Here is a 21090-nt window from a genome sequence, read left to right as displayed (position 1 = left end):
AATTGACGTTTGTAATAACAATAATGTTGCCCGGGATGACCAACGAGCCGGCCAGTGTATGAGGTCCAAACAAGACTTGGTCTGCTTCGACTCTCCGCTACCAGCTACCCATCCCCACCTCCTACAAAGACTGCCCTCGCTCAGCCTAGAGCTCACCGATGGCGCTGTAATTGAATGGAACCCTGAATCCTACTTATTCCAGGAAAACCAGACACGTAAACTACCATTCACACTTCAGTCCCCATTCACACTTTCAGTCCCCATTCACACTTTCAGTGCACACACACACTTTCAGTGCGCACACACTTTCAGTGCGCACACACACTTTCAGTGCACACACACTTTCAGTGCGCACACACTTTCAGTGCGCACACACACTTTCAGTGCGCACACACACTTTCAGTGCACACACACACTTTCAGTGCACACACACTTTCAGTCCCCACACACCCTGGATTGCTGTTGTGTTTAGTGTGTGGTGTTCTGCACTGGAAAACAATCGAAGGTCACAGACGATTTTGGGAATGTCTTTCTTGAAGCAGAAGCAGGTGATCTTCGATCGTGAAAATTCGATGATTGGTTTCGTGTCTGCGGACTGTCCCGTACATAAATCCCGCGTCATAATCGATGACGATCAACAAGACGCCTCTCGTCTTTCTGCTGGTATATAACTAATTTGTATTTAGCCGTAACTCTCTCCTTAGACTCGTACGATAGCCTCATCCAACTCGAAAAAATTCAACAGCCCATAGTTGGTCGAACTATACCCACCAGTTAAGCACAAGTCTACACTACCGCAACCGTGAATCCAGCCAGCACCGAATCAAACACTCGTGGCGTCCACTCTCTCGCCATGCGCTACAGGTGTGTGTGTGTGCACTGCGGATGTGTGCATTGTGCGGGTCTGGGGGGGCGACACTCCGGTGATACACTCCTCTGCTATCACTACCCTCCTTATCATTCACCTCCTTCATACTTTGCCTGTTCCGTGTTTTACTACCTGTTGTTCGGTAGTCGGTGAGTTCGGCGTTCTCTGGGGAGCTGGCGGTGTTATGAGCATTGGTTTGGTCGCGCTCATTGCTCGCAGGGTCGCGTCTTATCGAAGTCCAAGATACACGACGCTCTAGACGGCGGAGCAGTCTGACGGCGGCCGAGTCGCCTCCAGAGCGGCAGCCGTCGGCGGATTCGGCAGCCGAATCCGTCGACGGCGCGGCAGCTTCGTCTAGGGCGGTAGCACCTCAGCTCGGGTGCGAGCTCAATCAGCCCCTCCCGGCGGGTGGCGTTCTAAAGAGTGCTGTGCTCCTTCCATCGGAGGTTGCGCGGTTTTATTTTTGAGGCTCTCGAGAGCTTCGACTCGGGACGACTTGAAGAACAAAGCACCTTGCTTAAGATATACCTCCCGCTCCTGAGGCAACGGCTGGTTCGCGCGACGAACCGGCCGGGCTGCCTGTTCCAGCTCGTACTCCGCGACCTTCGTCCACTGCATCGATTTTTAAAAAGATGGCTTCGGTCCTCGTTTTGACGCAATTCACCGCCAGCCCGGAATCCGCCACCTGGGCGGGCCACAAGGACATCGGCGCCGCTGTCGACAGTAACTATCCCCATCTTCCGGCACACAAACGTGCTCCTGACAACACACGCATAGTTTCTAACACACACTTTCGGGCGCGTGCTGCTACTGGCGAAGCTGCCACCAGCTGTTTGATATACGCGCTTACCACTTCAGGTATTTGTCAATACTACGAGCAGCAGCTTAAGCTGACGAATTACGCGGGCGTGGACGCTACCTATACCGTCGAGAACTTGTTCGACTTCATAGATCAGCTGTACGATATTTGTCTTTTAATGTAAGCTGCCGTCCTAACTCTAGAACCATGTTATCTCGCGGCTACGTTGTCTTGTGGCTTACGGACCGCTTGGCCCGGACCGCTTGGCCCGGACCCTGCTGGTCTACCCTTACGTTCATTTCCAAGGGTGTGAGCACCAAGTGTGTCACCAAGTGTGTGAGGCACCAAGTGTGCGCGCACACTTGTACACGGGTCGTACATGCGGTGTTGTATACTGGTTACGGAGTACATGTGACTTTTGATTTGTATGTAGAATGGAGCGCGATGTGTACGTTCCCCATGGCAGGGAGTGGATTAAAAAGCAAGTGTTTCAGCAGTTGAAGGTTCAGGCTGCTCACTAGCAGCGGGGATAGCGCTGCCCCTTACTTGAAGGTGGGCCCCTTACTAGTCGCTTGAAGGTCGAAACAGCTTGCTAGCGCGTTCCGAGTGGTTGTTAGTAGTTGAAGGCTGCCTCTTTTATAGCTCTTAACCAGACAGTGAATACCTTATCGACTTCGACAGGGTTGCAGGCTTGCAGGAGTGAGCGTTCGGCGTTTGAAACACCGGTTTGGGCGGGGCTGGGTCCATGTGCAAGAGAGGCTATTTGACCAGGTTGCATTTGGGCGCCTCCGATCCTTTCCACGGGAAGGGCGCTGGCTTGCGAGACGAGGCCGAAGTCACCGATTACGGGCTTCATATCTGGGGGAGAGAGTCCGGTGTGGAGCCGGACAGCTCGGAGCTGGTCCTCGGTGAATTGTGGGTTCACTTGATAGAGAACGCCCACTTCGCGCTTGTTCGGCCTCTTTGATTCTTCCCTCTCTTTGGCCGCCCGGTATTCTGTTTGCAACGATGAGCGATGTTTCTGTGCCTCCCGCGCGTGCATGGCAATTAGCTCCGCCTCCTGGGCGTTCAGCTTCTGTTTGTAAGCAAATTCCTGTTCCTGAGCACGTCTCTGCGCGTCAGCCAACTCCTTCTCTTGTGCCAGATAGTTTTGGTAGGCGGCCTCCTTGGCTGGCTCTTTTTTCGGACTCTGCATGGCTGGCACCCCCTGCAAGATCTGCTCCCCAATCTGCAACGCCTGTCGATCATCGCCAGTCATTGGCGTCCAAGGCTGCGACGGCGGTTGGTGCTGCGCATGTTGCGGCTGACGGTAGCCGCTCGCCGCAGGGTATATCCCCGTCTGGGATGGCGGCCGGTCAATCATCAAACCCGCCTGACCTCCCAACTGATGTGCTGGCGTCCAATCAGCCGCGGCTGCGATGAAGACAACCCACTTTGACAATATCATGGCGTGTGCTAACGGGGCACCCTAAAAATTGGGATGCTCGAATCACTGGTCCAAGAAGCTTCTTTCGCCGCGGAAGGACTTTGCTACGCGCCCTACTCCCACGAGCCATGCGGCTGTGCCCTCCTGACGGACTGCGGGGTCATAAGTAACCATTCACCAACTGTAGCACACGTGTGTGCTTGCGCATCAATGGCCGCTAAAAACGCCATACCGACCCAAACGGCCCTCCGCCGCTGTCAACCCTCCACCGCTGTCACCCCTCCCATCTGCCACAGTCACCCCTGCTGTCGTCCCTCCTAGCGTAAACTCGGTCGGTCCCTGGCCTTCGCTGTAGAAAACGGGGTGAAATTGTAGAGTGCGGATCTTTGGAGAATTGCGCGTACCCCAACTCGATTTGCGCGGTGAAGGCGGCGGTCGTGGCCGCTTTGGCCCGTGGCGCGATGGAGATCTCGGAGGTGGCGGTTTCGAGCACCACGGGGGCCGTTTGCGGCTGCTGTCTCGAATTTTTGAAGTCGTTCGTGACGCCGGAGACGCCGGTGAGTGTGTTGCACGCGGCTTCGAAGCAGAGCGTGACGCAGACACTGGCTCAGCTGCTACCCGGTCCCTTCGCGGGTGCATTCCGCCCCTCGCCCTTTTTGCAGAAGGCCTGGCACGAAGATACCGTCACAGCTACCTTGCCCGCTCCAGTGCAGTTGCCGCCGGCGGCAGGGTTGACGGACGAGGCGCTGGCGCAGTTGGCGGTCGAGGCTTGTCGCCGGTGCTACACTCCGGTTAGCCACTTCCCGGTCGGTGCGGCGGTGCTATACATGAACCGCGCGGGTAAGTTAGATGTCGCCGTCGGTGCCAACGTTGAGCATCATGTGTTGGGTAGTGGTCTGTGCGCTGAACGGTCCGCACTTTGCTCAGCCATGAGCAAATCCGGACTCGGAAGAGTCGTCAAACTCGCTGTCGTCTGTACCAAGCTTCCGGACTACGGTCGACCATGCGGAGCCTGTCGCCAAGGCCTCGTGGAGTACGGCGACTTCCCCGTCATTCAATGCTGGCTGGAACACGACACGCTTCTCACCTCATCCGAAACCACACTCCAGATCCTGCCCAACGCATTCGTGCCCCATTCTTTGGACGACGAAGTCGAGATCCAGGACAAGAAACAGTAACCAGGCAGCCGAGTGACCAGACAGCAGGAACAATGAATGAACCTTCTCAGTTGAACCAAAAAATGTAATCAGTTGTCAGGGTCGGGGTCAGAGTCACGGCTGGTGGATAGGCCTCTAGAGAGGTCTTCTGGGGGGAGGGTAAAGCCCTTGGGGTAAGGGAGAGGGTTCCCTCGGGGGGCGGTCTTCTGGGGGAAGGCGAGGGGTCGGTCAGGCTGGAGGTGAGAGGTCGAGGAAGAGGCTGGCGGCGAGTAGGAACTGGTCCCAGCCGATGGTAGGATCTGCGTTGAGTATGACGAACGGGTCTTCGGTTGATTTGTTTCCGGCGAGAGTGAAGCGCAGGGCTGTGACGAGGGGATGGTGGTGGGGTACGTTGGCCGGTGTGGGGAATGCGACGAATTCGACGAGTGCAAGATGGCGCCAGGGGAGGTGCCATCGGACACCTCGTTTGGTCATGAGTCCGACTTTTTGGGTGCCCAGAAGAAGGACAGCAGGTGCGGCTTGCCCGGTCTTTGTGTCGAGCGTGGCGAGGGGAAGAGTGAGGACGACGTTGGTGTGTGCTTTGAGAAGTGGACTGGTGCGCGAAATGCCGAGGAAACGCGAAAGTCTAGCGCTATTGGATCCTAGTGCCGCCCAGAGAGCGTAGTGAGGTTCGAACTGGCGCATAGTTTGAAAGGTGTTGTTCCCGGCCGGTCGGAAGAAGACACGTCTTGAGCGTACGCTGGAAAGCATGGGTATTTTAATGATGTTTTGAAGTGCTCCGCCAGCCGTTAGGGAGCAGCAGGCGCAGAGAGCTGAGGGGAGGCCGAAGAGACAGGAGCCAACGGCAGAGAGCGCGGCACAGGATATTGTACCTGCAGCTTTGGCGGCACGGGAACCGAACCTTTGTTCCAGGAGTGAATCATTGTCATCTGCATCCGCATCTGCGTCTGCAAGTGGTAGTAACTCCTCGTCGTCGTCTGAGTCATAGCCCGCCGAATCCAACAGATCTGCATCCCGCTTTTTACCAAAAGCAGCCACCAGACCGCGACATGGCTTAGCAAGAAAATTAGTCAGGGATAGTGTCGCCAGATAAAGCCCGGTGCTTAATCCCATGCGCAGTCCTTCGAATATGTTCGCTGGCTGATCAATGATTGAGCCACTGTTTACCTTTGAAGTGGCACCAGGTCTTATGGAGAATTGGTCACCATTTCGTGAAGCCGTCTCCATCAATTGGGTCCAAGAGCCAAGACAGCGTGAGACACATTCCAGTAAAGCAGAACTCAAACCCACCACAGAATGACGGAGAGCGAAGAACACGGCCAGACAAGGTTGCTGACATGCACGTGAACGTATGGCAATATTTGGATGCAATCGTTGGTACGAGTTCGTGGAACGGAAGCAACCAAAACGTACTTCCGTAATCGCACGTGAGACCCCACCCGTACAGTGTCTCACGACCAGCGATGGATTGCCGAATAAGTCGATGGCACCCAGTACCTTAGCCACTTGCTTCGCCGCCTTGGTGATGTAGGGCGTAATAATCTCCATAGCCACCTCATCCGAAGGTCCCGTAAGGTCCCGGTATTGCATACTGGGGAGCTGAATCTGTGCGTCAGAGAGCGAGGCCTTAAGCTGTAACACTCCTAAGATGGCCTTAACAAACTCAGATTCCACTGGCTCATCGTCTTCTGGTCGAATACCCGGCGCTAATTCTCCATTCGCGACCACCGCTGGGTCCTGATTGCCCTGTACGAAGGCGCTCATCATCTCGTGGCCATCGCTAGTTTTCTTCAGAACCGAACTTGTACCACTCTCTTCCCATTCACCCTCCCCCTCAGCACTTGTCGCGGCTGCCAGGGCGCTGCTCTGTGGTCCCCGTTTGAGTTTGCGGACACCACGTGAGCCTAGGTTGATATTCAGAATCAGTTGGATCTCGCCAATATCCAACGAGGACAACGACACCTTCATCAGCACTGCCTTGGTACGGAACAGACAATCAGTACCACCCAAATATTTCTTCCATGGCTCCGAATACGGCTGCCGATCCGACTGCTGGATCTCGCTCGGATCGCCCTGGACCAAGTCAAGCGAGTACTTGTCACAAATTACCATCGCATGATCCAATAACTTCATCATCGCCTGAATCAAGGGGTAATCGACGTTCACCGCAATCGGACACAAGTCAATGGCACACAATGGAATATCCATCAACGCTGCACCACTTGCCGTTGGACCCACACTCGGCGGTAGCACGACTGCCCCGCGTTGGCTAGCAAACACTGAACTGTCGTCATCCGGCCGGTTTGCGGAGGCTATCTCGCGTTGCACAGGGGTAGGCGGAGCATCTTGTTCTTCTCGAGGTTTCTTTTTGTGTGTGTCCAATTCGCGCGTGTGTGCTACAAATTTTTGCAGAATCGTTTCCGTGTCACTGATGGGCTGGGCCATGCGATTTTCGAGCACAACACGAAGGAATTCAAAGTTCTCATTCCCGCCAAAACGTTCCAGCAAGAGCGGGTCGAACAGCTTGGGGTCATCGAAAGCGAAAGTGTTCTGCGAAGTTTCGCCCGGCAGAATTAGGATTGGCTGCTCCTGTTCCTCATGCTCCTCATCCTCTGCCGCCGCACGGGCTGCGTTATGATGCAGGTCTCGCAACGGACGTAACACAGTCGGGTAGTAACTGTCATTAGAAGTCGCATCGATCTGGCACCAACCAACACTCAGCATTAACTTAAACGTCTCCGACCCATCAGAGTGACAAGTCAACGCTATCCGTGCCAATGACACGTACAATAAGTCCCGAGATAACCGGTGGTCAACCACATCCAATCCGAAACCATCAATTCTTAAGTCGGCAGCAAATGTAGACGAAACTTCCGGAACCTCATCTTCCAATGGGTTCACGATCAGATCTCCATCCGCTATAGCCACGTCATCATCGGTCTTTTTCACCCTCGCCCCAGGCACTGGTACCGGCTCGATTTCGAACGCATCATCCGTGGTGGCACCGCCCGCAATGTCCACTGCACTTGGAGTTGCGGAACTCGCTGAACTCACATCACTCCTCAACACCCCCCCTTCCGTCGTAGGTTCACCCCTACCTTGTCCTTGACCACCTTGCCCTTGACCACCTTGCCCTTGAGCACCTTGCCCTTGAGCACCTTGACCGCCACGACCCTGGCTGAGGTCGTGGACGAATTTGAGGCCGGTGACTTTCTCGAAGGCAGCACTGAAGGTGTCTTTGGCTGTGCGGCTGCCGAAGGGGAAGACACGCTGCATTTCGTCTAGCTGCACCCGTTCATACTTGCAGAGCGTGGCCAGCTCCACGGCGCAGTCCTGTCCACCCTGCATACGCAGCCACAACTCGTTCACTTTTCGTCGTTTTTCGAACTCGCGTTTCGCCGTCTCTTCGGCCTCCCGTGCTTGAGCCGCTTGCTGCTCGAACCCTCGATGTCCCCGTGGTGGACCCGGAGGCGGACCCGGAGGCGGGCCACCGGGGTGCCCTGAGCCACGTAGTTTGTGGTGCGGCACACGAGGAAGTTGGCCTCGGAAGTTTTCAAGAATGAGCCATTTGACACCGGAAACGAAACGTAATTTAATGCGGATTGGAACGATGTTGCCACCGGGTACGGGCAAGAACATTAGGCGGTCAGTGACGGTTCCTCCGGCGAGCTTTCGTCGTCTCATTTGTTCGAAGTGTTTGTTTAATTCGAAGAGACGTCCGAACTGTTGTTTGGCAGCATTCCAAGCACGTAGATCCTTGTCCGTGACCTCGCTCATCTGCGCAAAGGCGGCTTCGAGTTGTTTAAGCTCGTCACTGCGTTTGTTTCCGCCAACCAGTTTGATTAACATTCCTTCTTTGACCGTATCGTAATCTACTAAATCAATCATGCTTACGCCCTGACGTCGTTTCTGCAGCACGACCCGTGCTGCGCCGTGCTTCCTATCCGCTCGGCCGTCTGACCGGCCCTGTCGGGCCGGCTGGCCGCCGGTTCCGGGTTTTCGTCGGTTGCGGTTGTTAGGTGTGCAGACCCAGAACTGAACCACCGCGGGCAGATCGCGGTCGTAAAGGCAAAGGGGATGGAGCGGTTCAGGAGGCGCGCCGTTTCCCAAGTACCCGCTACCTTTTCGAGTGCCGGGTGTTCGAGATTGTGTGTTCGGCGCGCGGCCAACGGCTTAAGAATCTCGAAGGGGCCATGGAGATTGTGTTGCGCAACGCCGAGTGCGACGGAGCTGAGGTTGCAGAGCCGGAACTCGGGTACGTGGGAGGGCATGAAACTGATGAGACGAACGCCGTTCTTCATGGTCACGGAGATGTCAATTAATCCGAACGCGCCTACACTGACTGCGGGCGAATCGATGGTGGGATAGCGTAATTGGATGACTTGTGCATTGGAGATCTGGATCGGCTGCGACCAGAGCGGGGCGTCTGCATCGTTGACAGCCCCCGTCTTGTTCGCACTTTGCTGCAGTACGACTTGATGGAAACGCTCCACTTCGGGTAGTGCGCTAACTTGAATTCGAATGGAACCATTCTTTTTTTTGCGTTGTGGGTGGAACTCAATTCTAGCCCCTGGCGGCACGGCGAGAAAAGCGCCATGCTCCACCCGTTGGTCCTTCATCCAGTTCGCTTTGTACGGAGATTCGCGCACGTATAACACGGCGTCCGAGTCGTTGGCGAAGACATACGCCGGCATCACCTCCACCGTGCTGGTCCTCAAGAAGGGAGCGGGAGCACGCGCCATCCAGACTAAAAGGGAGAGAGCAGGGGTGCTGTCTGTGGCCGGGAAATCAACTGGTGTCGCCACGCTTAGCGAGCTACTAAACTTGACCGGATCGGACAATACGGATGCGGTCGACGAAAAGCCCGCTCGCCAGCCGCTCTTGACCCCAATGGCTTCGCCGATGGCTCCGCCGAGGGCATCGCCGAGGGCATCGCCAATGCTCTCGGCCTTCAGGAAATACTTGGCGCCAGGGATTTGGGCAAACGTGCGTTTGTCAATACTCATTTTGGCCGAACCCGCTCGCGATAAACCTGCCGTCGCGACCACGCGCTTGTGTGGCAAAAGCTCGACCGCCGGCTTGGCCTTCACCGCGAGCGGGTAGCTCAGACGGTTGACGATCCAGAGATCAGAGAAAAGCGTTAAAGTCTTCATGTAGCATCGGCAATTCACAACCACGCTTTCGGTATCACGGGCCACCACCTCACCGCCGCAGCCGACCGTTTGTACGTTGGCGGGCGAGACCTCGAGACAGATGTTGAAATCCTCCTCCGGCGAGGTCCCGTCCTCGAGCACGACCGTGGTCTTGTCCATCTCAGACTTAGAAAAGCTCTCGCTCGGCGCTAGCAAGTTGTCACGAAGATCAGCCAGCTTGCTCGGGCGCATGCGTCGCCGTAATGACGGTTCTACGGCGCGGCAGACAAGCTCGAGCGTCTCCTGTTCGTGGTTGCGCAGGTCGACTGAGATGGAACCTAGCGTCTTGACGGATCCGAAGGTAAATTCGATCCCGTTTTCAGCTAAAGGCAACAGGTGGCTTTCGCCGGCATGGATGTAGGTAGAACCACCCACATTACCTAGGTCAGTTGCGCTGATGCTGGACACACCTCCCGTTTCCATCATCTCCATACGGGCCATACGCGCAATCCGTCTTGCCGTTCGCGCGCTGCTCACTTGCACATCGCGTGGCAGTCGATTCGAAAACTCAAACAACGGCGCAATCACCGTCTGCACGCACACCCCGTCCCCAGCCAGCATGTACGGGTCCGCGGCCACCACCGACTGCGAGACCGAATAATGCTTCGCCTCATTAAAGTCCGGCCGCACACCACCCGATAATGACGCAGGTGATGCCGCCTCCTCCAAGGTCGCTCCACCCGCAGGGGGTACTGAGGCTGAAGCCCCGGCTGTTGGCTCGCTTGCCTTTGCCACCGCCAATTTCATCACACGTGGCTTCGGATCTAATCGATGCACATAACGGGTCAAAGACGCAATGTCTGATTTACTCGCCAATGTTTCGTAATGCGCCAATAACCGGTTAACCTCGCGACTCACCATTAACGGCCCCAACTTCTGAGGTTGACTCGCCAAGTAGAACAGAAACTGCCGACTACTCGGCGCCAACAAACCCCCGTTCTCCGGCACCGAGTCGCGACCCCCACCGTGCTCCCGACCCCAACCGCCTTGTTCCCGACTGTCCGCACCCCCGCCAGGCTCATTTCCATTGCCGCCTTGGCCACTGCCGCCCTGGCCATGGCCCAGACCGCCGAGAGCGGGGTCATCTGGACCGCCGAGTGCGGTCCTGGCAGCGGTCTTGAGCGCTTTAAATGATCGCGGGTCTACGGCAGCCACGTAGGAGTTTTTGGCGAGAAGCCAGTAAAGTGGGTAGGCTCGTGGACACCGGGCCGGCCAGGGGCTGCCGGTGGCAACGCTATTTCGGCGGGGTGCGTCTAGAGTTGACTCTGGGTCGGCATTATTGTTGGCTGGAAGAAGGAGACAGGAGATGCCGTCGATGAGCGGTTGTTTAAGCGCTTTCCGGCGAAGGGTTTGCACGATGGTTTGCCATTCGCCGGATGAGTCGTCGGACTGCGCACTGAGGTCGTTTTGTAGATACCCTTCGAGTGCAGCAGCGCCTTCTAGTGTGGCCGCACGACGGACAGCCGTCGTTGCCTCCTGCGGCACCGTGACCCAGTCGGGCTCACCGTCCAAAGGCGGTGCTGGCGGAGGGAGACGGTATAGGAGGGCGGCGCACTCGCGGGATTCAAGCCAATGTCGGAAAGTCGAACCTGTCGGAGCCTGAATTATCTCGTCGCAGGACGCCGTCATGGAAGCTGCGCACTGCTTAAGCTCCTGCGCCGACACTGACGGAGAGATCGGTGCTAAACATAAGGACTCTTGCGTCATGTTTTTAGCCGAGAAGGTGGAACTCAATAACATCTGGAAACCCCATTGCAAGTCGATAGACCGTTGGCTATTAGCCACCGGCAACTTGACATCTAACATCGCCGTCCGCAATCGACAGAGTAAAGGCAGCTTGCGTCGAACACCGATTTCTCCGACCACATGTCCCGGTTTCTTTCGTCGTCCACCGATAGCCAGTCCGTTCGGACATAGCTTTGTTCGACAGCGCTTTTTCTTTCGCGAGGGCGTTTCCGCCTGGGTCACTGCAGTCTGTGTCGCCTGTGCCGCCTGTGCTAGTCCCGCCAGACTGAGTGTATAATAGTTCACACGGCCCTTCGGTTTTTTGACCAGCGCCTTGCCTTGTTTTTGCGCAAAGAGTTCCTCGGAAATGTAGCTCTGGACACTCTCTGCGAACGCACGCAACTCGACCGTGGAGCGTAAGTCAAAGACCTCATTCATCAATCGCAAGCGTAGACAAAAATCACTCAAGACCACCTCCTGTCCCACAAGGCATACCGGGACAGCAAAGCATTGGTTGGGTTGGACTACATGCCAGTCTTCAAGCGTGGGATCCGAGGCAGCAGACTTCTTCACATAAACCCCCAACGGCTGACCCAGTAAGTTAACCAGCTCCAGGACTGGGAGTGCCTTACCCGGTGAGGCAGAGACGGCGCTCCCGCCAGCCAGATTTGTAAGTAGTGCAGCCGCCATGTCAGTCTTGCTCACTTCACGAATACCTTTATCTGGCAATAGAGGAAAATCCGTGGTAGCTACGTACTGTCCACTCGCAATCGCCTTACCTTGGGCAAAAAAAGTAGCACCCAAGGACTGACTGATCGAGGTAAAGGTCTTGGCCAGTGCCTTGTGCGGATCCCAACAGCCTAATGGACGCAGATAAAACTTTACACCACTCCATGTCTCCTCAACCATAGCAGGAGTCGTCTCGCGAGGCTGGCCCAAGACCCAGTGACGCACACTGGACATCGCCGCCCGCGACGCAATGAAGGAAGGCACCAAACTGTCCGTCGTACACGTTCCGAACGCATTTCCCCCACCCAGCTTGGACTTAGAACTTGAAACTGTGCGCGACTTCGGTCGACTAAAACCTGACATTTTGTTAAGACGTTTATGACAGGACCGGAGGTATGCCTGCAGCTTTAGGCGACTCATCTCCTCTGGCACTTCCTGACATAACACCTCCTGCGCAAACTTAAGCCACGAATCTAACAGAAACAAACTGACGCTTAAGTTGACCCATGAAATCTCCGACGTCACGTGCATCTGACTCTTCGGGCTTCGCTTCCCTCCAATGAAACGTACAGTCATCGGCTCCAACAGCGAAATCTGCTTGGTCTCCGACTGCTTGTTACCCGAACAGTTAATCGCTATCAACGTGCCTCCGTCAAAACACAGCCACGGCAACGCAGCCGCAATCTTGTTCTCAATATCGTCAATGCGCCCACGAAAAGTGATGTCCATTTGATCGTCAGTCAGCCCCTGCATGCCGCCCCCCTGGTTGCTTATGCGGTAAGTCGCATAGTAATTTTTCGCCACCGTCTTCAACGCATAATACAACCCGTTCTTCGGAATCGGTTTGATCCGATACGGATTGCTAAACAACGGGTCAAAGTCGTATGAGACGAACGACAATGCGATCAGATCCGTGCCCGCCAACAGCTCCTCGCCGCTGTTGATCTCACCCCACCATTCAGGCGGCTGAGACAACGAGGAAACCGGTCTGCACACGGCCTGCACACGCGTGTTTGTGATTGCAATATCGAATAGCGTCGGCCCCGTTTTCTGGAATCCGACCTCTCGGTCGCAATCCCAAAGCGTGATGCGGACCAAGGGCATGTTGAAGTCAATCTCTACAAGTTCCCAACTGGTGCTGACGTTAAACCCGAACAGTCCAGGCGCCAGCTCGGGCGGGACTCCTGCGCTGAGGAGCCATTGCGTCATGGAGTAGGCGTCGTCGTCGTCGTCCGTGCTGTGTTGTGTGCTCTCAGTACCGTCGTCCTGAAGGGCGAACTTCCCTCCGATCGTGGGATCGGTACCCGGCCCTCCGCCCCTGTGGTCATTATCGCCGCGGTCCAGGAGATTTATAGCGGCTCCGGATTCTTGATTGAAACTGGCTCCTCTGGCGCTCCTTTTTTCCATGGCCTGTGCGTCTGGCTCATCGTCTCGCATGATATAATTGGTTCCGGCTTTTGGTTTTTCGTCGTCGGTGCCATCCGAGTCGGGAGCGCCAGTGGCTTCAAGTCGATCGTATCGGCACAGCATTTCAGTCATGAGCGCGTAGCGGCTTGCTTTCTCGCCTAGATGGGCACCGAGGTCGCCTCCGACAGCGAGGAGTTTCAGTAGTTGGCATATGGTGGTTTCATTCATGGAAACCCCCACAGGGGAAATGTCGATGTTGAGCTTGATGTATTCGGGTGGGGAATCGTCCGGGATGCCGAACAATCTGCGGGCTGTGATGGCCTCTATTTTGCTGAAGCCGTAGAAGCGTTCGTACATTTCGCGTTCTCCTGGCAATGCTAACTCGAGGGAGAGCCGGAGACTTGTGGGACTGAGTAACGGGTTCTTGCTTACGTCCGCCATTTCCACAGGATGCAATCCCGGTCCGGGTACGTTGGCATAGAGGGTCTGGCGATCCCACGCTACCTTGGGCATCGAGAAGAGTGTGTAGCAGGATGGCCTCAAAAAGTCGACAGTGATCGATTCGACGGTAGCGCTCACATGCACCTGACCGGGACAAACCTGGCGTATGAGAGGCTGGTTGCTGATGGGAGCGCGTAGACATGCCTCCACCCAGCGGTAAGAGTCCAAAGTTCTCTGGAATCGGAACTGCTTCCGACTCGGGTTCTCATCTAAATCGGAAACGCTCATTCGGTCGAAAGAAGGGTCCGGTGAGATCTGAGGCCTGCTAGTAGTTCGGGAGCTGAGGGCATCCTGGAAGAGCGGTTGTAACTCGATCGGACAGCGTAATGTGCTACTATACCCGTATAACATCATATCTACGTCCACGCCACATCGGATCGCAAAACACAGCGGTAAAACAGCCTGATTCTTTCGAGACAGGGAAGCTCCCATGCCCTGTGATTGATTGCGTAATGTGCGGTGTACAACCTCTTTCCACCGGTAGATGGTCATCATGGCCAGTCGGCGGTCCATTTCATTGAGCTGTCGTTGCTGGACATCTAGGTGCATGGCACCTGAGGGCTCGTCGAAACCGAACTTGGCCTTCTTCTTCGGACCTTCTTTGGGTAACCGGATTGGCTCCACCGGTATGAAGACCTCGACTGCCGAAAAACGCACCTGCACATGCCCCTTTTCTACCATACGATCCTCAATCGGTTTTGTCGCATTCAGAGGAGGCAGAGGCAACTGCGGATATTCCACGCCTTGCTCCAGACTCCGGAACTTGACTGGCTGGAACGAAGGCAGGACCAGGTTCGCGGCGCCTTCGTCGGTTGCGTCGACCGCTGTCAGATTCGCGTCATCCAGACTCAGCATCATCAGCGCTAAGTTGCTCGTAAACTCCGTCAATTCATCCACGAACTCCAACGGTAGTGTGAGACGAAAGGGAGAGAAATCCACCGTAGCAAAGACCTTAGAAAAGTCCGTCAAATTCCCGATAAAGTTAACACGGATATGCTGAGAATGCTCCTCCTGTTCCGCTACATACTCATGGCCGGAAACACACTCGCGACTGTACCAATCGGTATAGTACACCAGTTCGCGGATAGGGTCTGTGACAAGCGGCATTTCGTCGTCATCGTTTTGGCGCGGCACACCCATAATGGTCTTAAGTCCTTCGTCCTGCAAAATGCCGCTCCAATTGCGTACGTAGCCTGTATGCGGGATGCAGGGCTGCACGGTGTGCGAGGCGAGGTAAAGATAAGACATGTTTAGAGGTGTTATTCCCATCTCTTCATTAATTCTTAAATTGCTGACGCACACACGCGCGGTCATTTCACCTTTGGCCCCGAATCCGCATATGGCCGTGATATGGGCCAAATGTACAGACACCAGTGGCTCGGTGAGCTGGTAGGGATTGTAGGCGAAGTGTCTTGCGGGATAGGTGACATGGGGGTTCCAGGCGCTGCGCGTTTTCTCATCTTGTTCCGTCTCGACGCGATCCGGGAGGTTGTTTGGAATATCGTCCGGGACGGAGCAGACCAGGACCGAGATTTGGCCGATCTTGCAGTGGATGATAGTGAACCCGCTATCAGGCCGAGGCAGCCAGAGCTGCGGGCCCAAAGGCAACAACGTTTCAGAACAGAGAGTCTGTTTCGGTGGCGAGCTAGATGCGGAATACACAGAAGGCGACTCCGGTAAGGAACCATCCGGATCCGACCGCGAGTCCTCGGCCACTCCGGTCGTTCCCGCCGCAGTACTTCTCGCCTGTACTTTCCAGTTACCCGGCACGCCATTGCTGCCATTGTAAAACTCGACATGTTTGCTTAAACGACTCCATTGTTCTACCGCACGATGGGTGTCTTCCGCTACTAACATTTCCGGCCGCACCTCCAAGTCCATGTGTCCCGATTTAGCGAACTCCGCCGCCGCCTGACGAGCGCCCAAAATCTCAGCCAAATCCGACTCCTCTAGTAACCCATCAATGTCCTCCTCCAATTGCTGCAACGCTGTCGCCGAGTACGAAGCCTCGCTCTCGTCTCCACGGCCGCTGCTGCTCTGCCCTCCTCCACTTTGCCCAGTTGCACTGCGGTGGCTCGCGCTCTGGTGACCCACGTTCTGTCGACTACGCGCGTGCGATTCCAAAGCGTCTCGTTCGTCATCTGGGCCGGTTACCATGAGACGCGGGACACGGCGGTCGCCGACGCCGCGGTCCGTAGAGTCACGTCCAGCGCTCAGACCGCCACGGTCCATGGAGCCGCGTCCGCCTAGTCCACGGTCGCCGAGACGGCTGCCAAGTCCGCTACCAAGTCTCGAGCCGCCGCCGCCTTCGGGCTGGAGTTGCGATTTGCGATTGCGGAATTGGAGACTGTTTTTATGGCCTAGCACTTTGACCACTGGCGCCATGGGGACAACTGGCTTAACGTTCTGTATGATGTACTCAGCCTGGGCAGCGGCGTTGGCCATGCGCTGAGTCGCGACGCCCATTTGCGGCGCGAATACGCCGTACATCGTGCCTGCTCGCAACCCGATGCGTGAAAGAAGAGCCAGATCGAAACTGTTCACCTCCAACGCCAAACGACCTAGGAAGACATCCAAGTGCATTGCCGGAGCCGAGTAACGGGCCGGCAAGTGGGTCATACGAATAATACACTCCTCAATCGACGTCGGGTACAATAAATAGGACTTGGCTACCGCCGTTGCCCGAGGCAACCGCAACTCTGAAGCACTCGCTCCCACCGGCTCCGGCGCCCGGTGGTGACGGTGTCCCAAACGCTCCATCAGTCGTGCGGCCGCCGACCCGTGCCCCTCGCGTGAGGCCTCGCGATGGTGCCGATGCTTTGCAATGCTATCCTCCAACTTCCGCTTCAACGTGTGGCCCAAACCGCTTCGCTGCGGCAGACTCTCCCCCTCTCCAGAAACGCCCGTCAGACTAGGGGAAACTGTACCGTTGGGCGAGAGTCCGTCGGGCGAGAGTCCGTTGGGCGAGAGTCCATTGGGCGAGAGCCCGTTGGGCGAGAGCCCCCTTGGGTCACTTGGGTTCATCAGGGGAGTTCCCACAAAGGCGGCGGGGGAGACATTGAGACTGCTGGGCGAAGCGTCGGCACTCAGGGGACTGGTGCCCCCAATGGGACTAGTGCCCGCAATGGGACTCGAGCCGGCGTCGAAGATCTCTAACATGCCGACGTCGGGGCAGCCTGAGGTGGGGTATGTTGGATGGGCAGGTGGTACGATCTTGGCTTCCATTTGGTTCTCGGTGCCGAGGATAACGCTTTCTGAGACCGTGGCCTCGGACTTGTTTATGATGCGCATGTAGTGTCTAACAACCGTTTCCCAGTCGCCTGCGGGGTCAGTCCCTAGGAAGGACTTTGTATTTTGTTTGAGAAAGGAGGTGAGGCATTGGCTGGAGCGGGCGATTTCTAGGTCGTGGAGTTCGAGGGAGAAGACATCCTGTTGTTCCTTGAGGGGCAGTCGGATGGCCTCGACGACAGGTTTGCGGGGGCTGAGGTGAGGTGTGGTGAAGTGGAGGCCCTGGAGCGTGAGAATGAGTCCTTCGCAAATAGGGTGGGCTTCTGACGGAATGACGAGCTGAACGGCACTGGTGATGTGTGCCTCAACCTTCATGCTTGAGTGCGGCAAGTCACCGGTGGCACAAGCTGCCGTGTACTCGCGACCCTTGACGACATCTACTTGTTGGCAGATCCGGTGCAGGTGAAACAAGTCTTTAATGGCAAGCACCTCCATGAGCGGCACGGCCGCCTGCAGGACGTGCATGAGTGGCGCTATGACGGCGAGTACGGTGATGTCTTCGCGAACATCTATAGATACGTCCATGTCGGGTACGTCTGGTAGACGGTACATGTGCATGGCCATCTTGCAGTTGAGCGACGGGGCGGCTCGCTCGCGCAGAAACTGCGATAACGCCGACATGGCTGATCCCGACTTGCCTGTGATGAACTGGACCAGCCGATGATGGTGGTGATGTCCATTGTCCACCCGCGGTGTTGTCATGCGGACCTCCGAGTCGTCGCTCCAGCCGCTGCGGTGGACCATCAACAACAGGTCGATGCTTGTCTGCGAAGCGAGATCCTTGCTACCGCGCGCCTTTCGCCAGACGTTTCCACGTTGGCGTCGCGTCTGCGCGGCCAGCGAGTCAGCAACGAACTTCATGACCTCTTCGTCTGCCATCATACGGCCCTCTGCCAGGTGTTTGAGCAAACGCGCTCTTGCTTGTTTCAGTTGCTCTTGTTTCTGGGAAGAGTTACTATCTAGCGTCTCAAATGGCGTCGGGCCCACTGGCGCCAGGAAGTTGGCAATGGTAAGGACTGTGGCTCCATATACGTCGCAGTTGAGAGACATATAGCCGCTGGGTTTGTCGCTTTTGATCATCAAGTTCAGCGCCACACCCTCCACCAAAATTCCCAGGTCGATTGTGTTATCATAAATGGGCGTACACGACAATCGCGGTGGAGTGTTTCCTTCTGACCCCGTCCCCGTCTTAAGCCCGAAACCCGAACCCGACTTTGGACTCGTACCCACAGTCGAGGCGGGTCCGTAGCTCACGTGTGCGAGATCCAAATAAATTTGGGCGTCGGCCAGAAACAGATTAACGTAAATGTCAGTCGAGAAAACAATCGTTCGCAGACTATTCTTGGTCTCCGATATCAGAATCTTATGTAGCTCCTCCATCGTATTAACCTGTAGCTCCTGAATTTCCTTCGCATCTTGCGCAGCCAAATCCTGTCCCTTCACCCCTACGCCGCTCAATGTAGCTTCAAGAGTGTTAGCTCGAGGTTCACTCGGTCGTCGGCAGCAACTGGAAAACCAATTTCCATTCGCCGTCTGTCGGCTAAAGTCATCATGGCGCCAACGCTCAAGTGCCTCCTTGCGTAGCGCCAGAATGCTGGCACTCTGATAAGCCAGTTCAAGTTTCGAACACCACAATATTATCCGCTTCTGACTGTCCGTCAAGTTATTCACAGGCCAAGGTCCCTCCATAGTGTCCGGTGGGACGGTGCCTTTCATCAAACACATTTTTACCAACCACGCGTCCAGATACAATTGAGCTGCCTCGTATGGTGGCCGAGGCTTCTCCAAATTCGCAATCATACCCGTACACCAAGTGGGGTATAAATTCCCATAGATCTCCACCCAGGCTAGCAGTTGCTCGATCTGTTTGGTGGACAACGTTAGGCGCATCGTTGACACGTCCACGTCCACTCGACACATGGGGAGCAAATTCAACGTCTGGCCCCCTCGTTCAGGCTCCTCATCCACAGCCACGGGTGCGTCCAAATCCAAACGATGGCCGATGTCCTGCATACTCTCCATCGTCTGAGCTTGCGCCCCACCGTGTCCCATCTTAGGCAACCAGCCAAACAATTTATCTTTCCAAAACGACGGCTTCTCTTCAACGTCCATTTGCTCCTTGCCACGCTGCATGGACCGATAGATGAAGTTCCGGGTCGCCTCCGTCGTACGGTCCTTGAGCGTATGCTGACCATTATCCGCCCGGCTTTCCACAGGAAGGAGACATAGCGACAAAACTACAGTCAAGTCACGTGGCGGAAGGATGTATTCATGAAAAGCATCCAATGCTTCATGCATCAGCGCCTTCATTTCATTAACGCGATCTGCACGCACGCGCAACGATGGCATAGGCAGACCCTTAACCTCGGTTTCCTGCATGAGACCAAAACGCTTTTTGGGGTCCGGTTTTTCTTCCTTGCGCTTCTCCTTCTTGTACTTCGTACTTGGATCAATTTCAGGGGGCAACTGGGTGCGATTTATGGCACCAATTTCCATTTCCTTCTGCAGATTCGTTTGATGAATTCCCAGCAAACGATCGATCTGCTTTCCTGCCTTCGCCGCATCCTCTTCGTGTACCAGGTTATTGTTTGCGGTAGTCACCTCATCTAGCAAATCCATGGCCGTATGCCAGTGACCTTCCGCGCCCGTAACGGGTGGTTCGTATAGTCGCACTTCGCACAGCTCGCCAAAGACATCTCGATAGGGGAAACGGCCGTCGATGGAAAATGTGCCCGGGATCTGCCCGATCTTATGCATCTGTCCCGGTGGGCTACGTCGTGACCCACCACCTCCAGACACACCACCACCACCACCCGTGTCCGCATCACCGTTGGTTACATCCTCGGCCACCTCGCCTTTGACCCAATTCCACATGGACTTGAAGAACCCCTTGCCAGCCTGGATCGGGTTGTTAGCCACCTGGGCAGCGGCGGCCCCGCTTGCCTCTGCGGCCGAGGCCACGTTCGTAGGCTCGTCACGCCGCGGTGAACCTCCGGGAGGTCGTCGCACACTCTTTCGACCCAGCGCAATACCGCGGACACGGTGCGACGGTCGGAAGGCAATGCATCGCTTCTTGCCGTCCGTCAGCTTGCCTGTTAGGCCGCCGGCAGGTACGGGCGAGTCTTCGGGGAAGACAAGTTGGTCGCAGTACACACTAACACCCTGGATATCGACTTGTTTCCGGATGATATTTGCGTCACTGTAAGCGGCGTGTCCGGTCCTGGCATAGTCATGTTCGGCTTTGGGAATTATTTCGTTGTGTACACTGCTGACAAACAAACTCTGGACGGTCGCACCCAGCGCATAGGGTTTGCTGCAACCATACCAATCTTCGAATCGCACTTGAACATTCGACACCTCCACCTTTACATTTGAGCCCAAACGTATAAGTGTTCGCCATAGAAAACCGTCCTCCATTGATGCTACGAACGCCGAACCTTCGTTGCCCGCTAACAGCTGCTTCTTCGCCGGCAGGTAACTCGCTTCCCATGCCTCTTTATTCCAGTCCTTCAACTGCTTCGTCCCCACCACCATTATCACGTCCTTCACCTCCACATGGATCGGCGAAGTAAACAACGACCATATCGGCAACGATAACTTTATCGTCCCGATATACTGGAAATGCAAATTCATCGGCATCGGCATGAAATCCATTATCTTCTGCTTCAGCTGAACATTCTCAATAGTCAACTTCCCCAGTAACAATCCTGCCAGCGATAACTGACCTCCCGTTATTGGCTCCATGAAGTTCTCAATGTAGCGGTGCACATACCCCAATAACCAATCAAGCATCGACGCCATCTCGACGCCCAGCCAGTTCAATTTTTTTCCCTGCACCAACTGCCAGCACCATTTCACCGACCACTTGACACATCAACATGTACCGTTCAGACACCGTACAACAAGCACTCAAGCACAAAAAGAGCACTGATGTGCTCCAAGTTATGGACTCCGCCCGTAAATACCCCTCACCGCCCACACACACACGTGTGGGTTGT

At 55.7% G+C, this 21090-nt stretch overlaps 5 protein-coding genes across 5 annotated transcripts; 3 read left to right on the top strand and 2 right to left on the bottom strand.

Moving 5' to 3' along the window:
* GNI_008610 (hypothetical protein) lies at positions 1-671 on the top strand (the record flags this gene model as incomplete). The annotated part of the gene is made up of 2 exons (XM_011130418.1): positions 1-237; positions 440-671. Coding segments are annotated over 2 exons (469 nt in total), but the record flags the coding sequence as incomplete, so codon positions are not given.
* Positions 672-1500: 829 nt separating this feature from the next.
* Positions 1501-2188, top strand: GNI_008600 (enhancer of rudimentary-like protein; the record flags this gene model as incomplete). The annotated part of the gene is made up of 3 exons (XM_011130417.1): positions 1501-1591; positions 1727-1847; positions 2101-2188. 3 exons carry the CDS (start codon positions 1501-1503, stop codon positions 2186-2188), a joined length of 300 nt encoding a protein of 99 aa, XP_011128719.1.
* Positions 2189-2280: 92 nt separating this feature from the next.
* GNI_008590 (hypothetical protein) lies at positions 2281-2862 on the bottom strand (the record flags this gene model as incomplete). Its single annotated transcript, XM_011130416.1, has 1 exon — positions 2281-2862. One exon carries the CDS (start codon positions 2860-2862, stop codon positions 2281-2283), a length of 582 nt encoding a protein of 193 aa, XP_011128718.1.
* Positions 2863-3147: 285 nt separating this feature from the next.
* Positions 3148-4271, top strand: GNI_008580 (cytidine deaminase; the record flags this gene model as incomplete). Its single annotated transcript, XM_011130415.1, has 2 exons — positions 3148-3259; positions 3469-4271. The coding sequence occupies 2 exons, from the start codon at positions 3148-3150 to the stop codon at positions 4269-4271; spliced, it is 915 nt and encodes a 304-aa protein (XP_011128717.1).
* A 207-nt stretch (positions 4272-4478) lies between these two features.
* Positions 4479-20893, bottom strand: GNI_008570 (amine-terminal region of chorein, A TM vesicle-mediated sorter; the record flags this gene model as incomplete). The annotated part of the gene is made up of 2 exons (XM_011130414.1): positions 4479-8125; positions 8365-20893. 2 exons carry the CDS (start codon positions 20891-20893, stop codon positions 4479-4481), a joined length of 16176 nt encoding a protein of 5391 aa, XP_011128716.1.
* Between the last annotated feature and the right edge of the window lie 197 nt (positions 20894-21090).

Source organism: Gregarina niphandrodes (genome assembly GCF_000223845.1).
Source record: "Gregarina niphandrodes unplaced genomic scaffold scaffold00001, whole genome shotgun sequence".
Lineage (NCBI taxonomy): Eukaryota > Apicomplexa > Conoidasida > Eugregarinorida > Gregarinidae > Gregarina > Gregarina niphandrodes.
This window is presented reverse-complemented; position numbering and strand designations above follow the sequence as displayed.